Source organism: Austrofundulus limnaeus, unplaced genomic scaffold (assembly GCF_001266775.1).
Source record: "Austrofundulus limnaeus strain Quisiro unplaced genomic scaffold, Austrofundulus_limnaeus-1.0 Scaffold329, whole genome shotgun sequence".
Lineage (NCBI taxonomy): Eukaryota > Metazoa > Chordata > Actinopteri > Cyprinodontiformes > Rivulidae > Austrofundulus > Austrofundulus limnaeus.
Genome location: NW_013952731.1, coordinates 320,646 through 327,954, shown reverse-complemented (window position 1 = coordinate 327,954; position 7,309 = coordinate 320,646). Strand labels below are relative to the sequence as shown.

General features: G+C 37.6%; 1 protein-coding gene across 1 annotated transcript in view; it reads right to left on the bottom strand.

Annotated features, from left to right (window-relative positions):
* oca2 (oculocutaneous albinism II) overlaps window positions 1-7,309 on the bottom strand; it is a gene marked incomplete in the record, with an annotated part of 101,344 nt that overhangs the window by 27,629 nt on the left and 66,406 nt on the right. Inside the window, 2 exon segments of the mRNA XM_014022428.1 lie at window positions 3,197-3,290; window positions 4,947-5,040. Coding sequence (XP_013877882.1) covers window positions 3,197-3,290; window positions 4,947-5,040 — 188 coding nt within the window.

Sequence of the window (7,309 nt, the reverse complement as noted above, 5' to 3'; positions counted from 1 at the left end):
ACTCCAGTATGTCCTTAAAGCCTATAGTTTCTGGAGAAATATTTGAAAAATCGTCGGAGCTTGCCGAGCGATTCCTCTTTAATGTTTGTGTGCTAACTGACATGCTAGTTGCGCTGCCGGAGGTAAGCTTCGGTTTGCCCATTACTATTTTTCAAAATAGTCGATGAAAAACTCCAGAGTCTCCACAGTTTCTCCGTCCAGTTTGTTATAACGAAAAGCCAATTAATAACAGTTATGATGTTATAGATTATAAATGCCTTAAACGTATTAAATTATATAGTATATTTACCTGAGAACCAAGCTTACCAGTACATTATCCCTTAGTTGAGTAAGCTCGTTGAGAACTCAGCAGCTCAGCAGCTCATGCACACCACCTTCCTCTCTCATTTTTAATACACCTAGAAACCTATAGCTTAATATGATTATGTCAATATGATTATTACAAGATAAATTAAACGAATCCTCTAAGACAAAACACCATATCAACAGGCATTAGCCATCATATCACAGACGTCACCTAACCCAAAGTTAGTTTTTAAGTAGATACCTTTTCAGACAGACTTTAAACTGGTATTTTACTGGTTGCATTTATAATGTCACTTGGCAAATCATTCCAGCCAGCCATTGCTCTATACATTACAGCACTCCTTCCTTTATTTGTCTTTACACTTGGAAGTGTAAATCTGCCCTCTATAGCATGTCTGGTTTCATAATCATGTTCATCAGAACTAAAAATAACTCATTATAAAGAACATTTGGAGATTTTGTTGTAACAATGTTTCTAGTCAATTTCATCATTGAGGCTGTAAATCTGTTTTCCACTGTAAGCCATGACAATATATTATGCATCCAGTTTACATTAGTTCTAAAAGAACATCGAAATGCACATCTAGCTGCTCTGTTTTGGACCACCTGTAAAGACTTAATATGAGCTGTAGCAGCAGGTGACCAAATTTCAGAGCAATAGTCCAGATGTGACAAAACAAGTGTTTTTATCACATAAACAGTAATGTTCAGAGATAACATGTGGGAAAATCTTCTAATCATTTTCTAATCATTGAGAGACCTCTACTAAATAAATCAAAGAGACTAATCAGTGCTTCAGATCACATTCATACACTGATGTGATGCATCTGAGGCAATGAAGGGTTTAGTGTCCTGCCCAGGGACACTTTGACTTGTGACTGAATAGTGGGGAATCAAACCCCCAACTCTCCCATTGGAGGATGACTCCTTGTAAAACTTTTACTAACGCCACCATTGTACTCTTTTTTTATTATTATTGTATTAGTTACATGCTGCTCAGAACAGTTCAGATCTTATTGTTCTTTTAAGACCCATCAAAATTAGATGGTACCACACAACTGTGATCACARTTACCAATTTAGGGAAGATGTTCAAAATCAGGCAGAAAAATGCTTCATTATTTAGAATAAATCAGTCTTTTCAGAAAAAAATTTGGTCAACTTATTGCCATTTGTTTTGCCGTTACTTAAACTGCACTTTTTCTTCATCTGACACAGTTAAAAATACAACACAAGTGTAAACTTTAGCCAGTCTAATTGTATGAATATGAATACAAAAAATGAAATATCCCAAAGAGGAAAAAAAAAAAAAAAAAAACAGAAGAGGGACTAATATTTTCATGATATCACACAGTAGTCATAGTTTTTTATTTTTACACAACACACTCAGTGGAAACATTGGTACACACTCTGCCCAGCTGGACTTTAAAGCACAAATAGAGTAGACACTTTTACCATCCTTCCTGGGTTAATGGTTCGAGGAGATGAGGATGATGAAGGCCCAGAGGCATAAAGAAAGCAACAGAGACCAYACCGACTAACTGCAGAGCTATTCAGAGCCACTCATTTTCCTTTCTGATTGCCCATCAAAGAAGCATTCATATCCCTGTGGGCTCATCTGGCCCCTCCATTCAACCACCTGATACAGCACTAGTTAGTCCCAGCTGTCTGGAGTCACAGACAGACTTCTCTCCTCTTACCTGTCTCTCTGAACAGCTCTGACCCTTGCTACAGACAGCCAATTACAGGCAGCGCCTCAGCCACGAGCAGTGCTTTTTTCTCTAGTCACAGTAAACAGAGCTACAGTGGAGAGAAGAGGAGCTGACAGGCCACAACTGTTTCATTTCCATCACTTTCTATGGGATCCTCTGCAGATGGCCGTTCTGTCTTTTCAGTTAAGGAAAGAAAAACATCAGGAAAACCTAATTTTCCATCATTCATGATACTGGTTTTAACTCCTAATTCAGAGCAAACTGAGCTGGAAACAAAAAACTGTACACACGTGGTTCTGCTTTTAGAAAATATGAAGCAAATACACTTTTCAGATTGTTTCTTAGTAACATTTAAGGTACTATTAAAAAGTCCTAAAATCCAAACGTTACTCCATCTCCAAATTATTGCATTTCAGATCTAATCAAACTCATGTTAATTGTCCTTTCATCTTTTAGGACCACCTCCATTCCCTTACAAGTAATTTGAAACTATGTCTTGCTGTTACATCAGCAGAATGAAGATTAGATATAAGTAGGCGGAAACTGGGGAGGCAGCCCACTTTACATCACGACTGAGATCTAACTTTTTTTTTTTTTTTCATTTTAACTGCAACCCCTGACAAGATGAGGGTTTCACTTCCTTTGAATTTAGTTGAATGAACACTTGCACGTTGACTTGTAAAAATACTTTTTCCTCATTAAAAATAGAAGTGACACTTTGACTAGTCACATTTATTTTATGCTCCTCCTCCGTCTGTTTGCCTCACACGTTTTTTGGTCATTGATGCATCTACATGTGACAAAAATAGAGAAAACTACACTCTTTATATTGAACTGAGGCTGTTTGTGTTATATTTTGTATGTCTTTTTATGCTAAAGTATACTTAAGCATAAAAAGAAGGCTTGTGCAAAATCGTATTGTGTATGAATAATTGTCAGAAACACAACTAATATTCACCACTTTGTGATTACTGTGATTAGTACCAGGTGATGATAACGTCAGATAGTAATTGATAAGAAAACTTTCTGGTAAAATACGTAATTCAAGTAAATTCATTCCCAAACTTTAACAACAGAAACCTAATAATGTAGCTTTTCAGGCAATGTATAAATAAACCTGTTAACTACAACTGAGCTGTTTAAATTGTTATATGCTAGACTGTTAAAAAAGAGACTTACTTGAAGAACTCCATAAAGGAAAAGCCGTATCCATGTTGTTCAGCAATCCCTGCACACACAACATTAGCTGATGCTCCAATCAGTGTACCGTTTCCTAAGAAAAAAACAAAAGTAAAAGCTGTTTATTTTGATTTTAAAGAATCAGTTTCATTGCTGTGTATTGAAGCTGCTCTATTTTTAAAACTAAATTTAGGTTTTCTCATATYTTAAATTCCATAGTTTCAAACATTATTTCACTTTATCACTGCTATCAGTTTAGCATTATACTGTTATTTTGAAAGAAATATTGTGAAATTCRATCAAGAGACCCAAACTGAACCAGTAGTGCTACAGTTTGCTGCTGCTATGTAGATTTGCAAAAGCAAACAAATAAAGAATTACATAATGTCAATTTTTATTAGCATTTGCAAAGACTAGCATAGAGCACTTGGCTAGTTTTGGATTGACCTACAACTTATCAATCCTGTTTCTACAAATTATAGAGTAGAGATGTGACATTAGCTAAAGATCTGAATCTTTGGAGCCAGATCAGACAGTGAAGAGCTGTTTGTAGTTTTATTTATTTTACTCCTTGTAATATCTTTATTTTTCATCTTTAAGCACAGAGAGAATCACTCCTCCACTTTTTCCAGGAACACAGTCAGAGCGGTGGAGTGCAGTAGCTCAGAGGGAAAAGTGGAAGGGGTTCCCCTTGATAAAACACAAGGTTTCACATGTCATGTATGGCATACATGGTGGTGTATATGATAATGTGATGACATCACTCATTTAAAATTAAACAGTTCTATGAAAGAAATGATTTTTCAAGACCTTGCGAAGAGCCGTTTATCTCATTTTCATTATAGAGCGATCTATTCAATTCAATTCAGTACAATTCAATTTATTTCCATAGGACCAAGTCACAACAAGCGTCGTCTCAGAAAAAAATCTAAAGAAGCCAGCAGATTGTGTTCAATCACTTCATCACAGTCTCCATCCTGAGCAGCACATTGGTGACAGTGGAGARGAAAAACTCCCTTTTAACGGGAAGAAACCTCCAGCAGAACCAGACTCAGGACAGGCAGCCATCTGCCTCGACCGGCTGGGTCTGGTCTAAGTGTATCCAGCAGGTAAGATATTAATTGTTCACGTTTTTACAGAACTTTACTTAAAAGTGTCACAAATCTTCCTTTCCTTGTTTTAGTAAATTCTCTTTAAATACAAATAGAAAAAAAATATTTATGTCTAATTCTCAGTTGTCGCTAGACAAGTTTAGAAAAAAATTTAATGGTTGATTTGTTTAAAGTGGATTATTTATTGCATGAATCCAGTGGGTTCCTGCTCATATTCTAAGAATAGTGAGTGTGGAGACGTAGTTTAGCAGCAACATACTGATCAATAGAAGTCTGCCAAACTGTAGATGATTAAAGTGAAACACTTTTCTGTATCTGTGTCCTTCCCACACAAGCAAAGTTTCAATAAGTAGAAGAGCTGGCTGCTGATGTGTGGTACAGAATGAATAAGACATGCTTTGGGGTCCTTGAAGCTGCTCTCCAAGAAAAAAGAAAGGCACAGCCTGACTTCCCAGAGGAGCAACACAGCTGCTGTCATACAGAGAATGTGATGTCTCTCTGCCAGAGGCTGTCGATAAAGATCCACACCTTTCAGATGAGGATGGACTGTGACCTCCCTGGTGTCTCGCAGAAAGTCTGGAGGTTTGAGTTCTGATTTTATATTAATGTCTTTGAGACTTGTGAGACTGAAAACTTACCACCAAGGCAGGCACCCATGGCCAATGCAAAGATGAGAGGTTTTACTGGCAGGTTCACATCTGAATCCTGACTCAGGTTGATGAGGACTGGAATCTGGATAACACATACACAAACAAATACACATTCAGGTGCAATAATTTACCAGAAAAAMCATTTAGCTGCAAATAATGAATTAATGTACTTTTATCAGATAAAAATGAACGGATAGCACTACAGTATCTGTGCACACATTTATTGTACTCAGTAGTTTGYTTTTTCTTCTGATGATTAATTGAGTTGAAAGATAAAGTTAATGAATCCAACCTGACATGGAGTCACATCTGCAACTACTGCTGTGTAAATGACTTTGCTGAATATAAAAATGATAAACAAAGGTTGTAATGTATGGAGGTAAGTTTGTGTTTTTACATTCAATCAAACAAAAAAACAATTTCTATCAAAAAATAATAATTTCAACCCCCCAAAATTTTTTCAATCAAAACGTTTTTTGCAAAACAGAAAACAGAAACGTTTTTTTCGCATCAGAAATCTTTGGTTGAATCTCAAACTTTTGGTTGATGCTCTAAGTTTTTGGTTGAACTGAAAAAAGTTTTGAACTCAGAGAACATGAACATCCAGGGCGTGGCCCAAGGACAAACTACTGTAAGACATGTCTCTATTGTTAGTAAGGACAAACTAAGACATGTCTCTATTGGTTAGTGTAGACTGAAGCGATTTCCTGATGCACCCGCTTCAAATCAGAAGTTAGTTCATTAAATGGCCGTTATTAGCAATCAGCCCCATGCTGTCTGCAGACTGTCCCTCTACCTCCTAGTAGGGTGGAAGGCACTTATCAATGATTTGTATGTCTGATAATATGCATTCAGGCGCAGTGGGTTTGGCTCCTCCCCCGGGAAGCGGAGCTTAAGCAACTCGCCGTCCTTTGACCAGGAAAGCACTCGATCTGCGACATGGAGATCCAGACTGTAGCCGGTGGTCAATCCAGACATTGCTAACAGTTGCTAACAGACAGACAGCAGAGTTTTCCAGGTCTGCTTAGACATGTTTCAAACTTTAATCAACTTATCTTTGTCGTGCGATTAACATTTCCTGAAATTTTCATGTGAGAGGGGAATATATTTAATACTAGAAAACCAAAATCCAACTATTAAACCTGGCGTGTAATTAGGCTCAAATTTCTGTCAGCCTTAGCTCTAAGTGATAGAATTGCCCTGAAAGGGAAATCAAAATCCGAGGGGGATTTCTTTAATTTATTTTCATATATTACAGACAAATGAGCCCTGCAACGGAGGTTAGCCCCGTCCATCCTCCCGTCCCATCTTCTGTTGTCCAGGAAAGAGAGCAAACGTCCGAGAAATGCTGGAGAAGGACTGCCAGGACTGAACCTCAGAATGGTTTATGAAAGGACCAGGGTKGTACGAGAGGGTTGAGGTCAACCCACTGCTTTTATGTCTCTGGTTTCTTATTTTTGAAAGAATTTGCCAGTTTGATTAGTAATTTATGGGCAGTCAGAGGCTGATTAAAAGGGACTTGTCTTTGCAGCCATACCCACGATCTGTTTTTGTGACAGATGCTACAGACACTAGGAAGCCTGTCTAGTCAAAATAACTGATAGCTTAATTTAAGCCAGCAATGCCTTATTCTGTCAGAGGCTAACATTTTTTATATGTCTCGCTGTCATCCTAATTGAGCACAGTGACACTCCTCTGAGACACTGAACAGTCTGCATGCAGCAGATCAGACAGCTGAAAACAGCTGAACTGATTAACATGTGGGATAAGTCATGAAGGCAGCTAGAGTTGTTTAATCTCCACAAAACTGACTGATGCATTTGAACTTTTAAAGCAAAACACTGAAAAAAGGAAATCCTTGTAGTGGTGAACCTCTAACACCAATCAGTCATATTCTGTTTGATCACATAATAATAAAAAACAGCACAAGTCTTTTTTTCCCATCTCAAACTTTTATGTTCTTAAATTAAACAAAATGAAAGAAATATGATTGTTGTTTGGAACTTTAGTGAGTCCATTATTCCCTAAAATGTAAAATATCATCTTTGCCACTGGTTCTTCATCTTTCAGCTGTTCCAACACAAGCTATCTCTCTCATCCTCCTCTGTCACATCAACTATCTTCACATCCTTCTTCACTACATTCATGAACTTCCACTGTGGTCTTCCTCTTTTCTTTGTCTCTGGCAGCTCAGTTGTCTACATGCTTCCACTCTCTGTGCTTCCTCTATACACCTACAAACTATCTCACCCTTGCTTCTCTATGTCCTTATGCTATGCCCTTTTCCACTAGCAGCTCTACAGCATGATTCAATGTGGAATGAGAGCAAAAATTAGGACTGTTGCGCAACT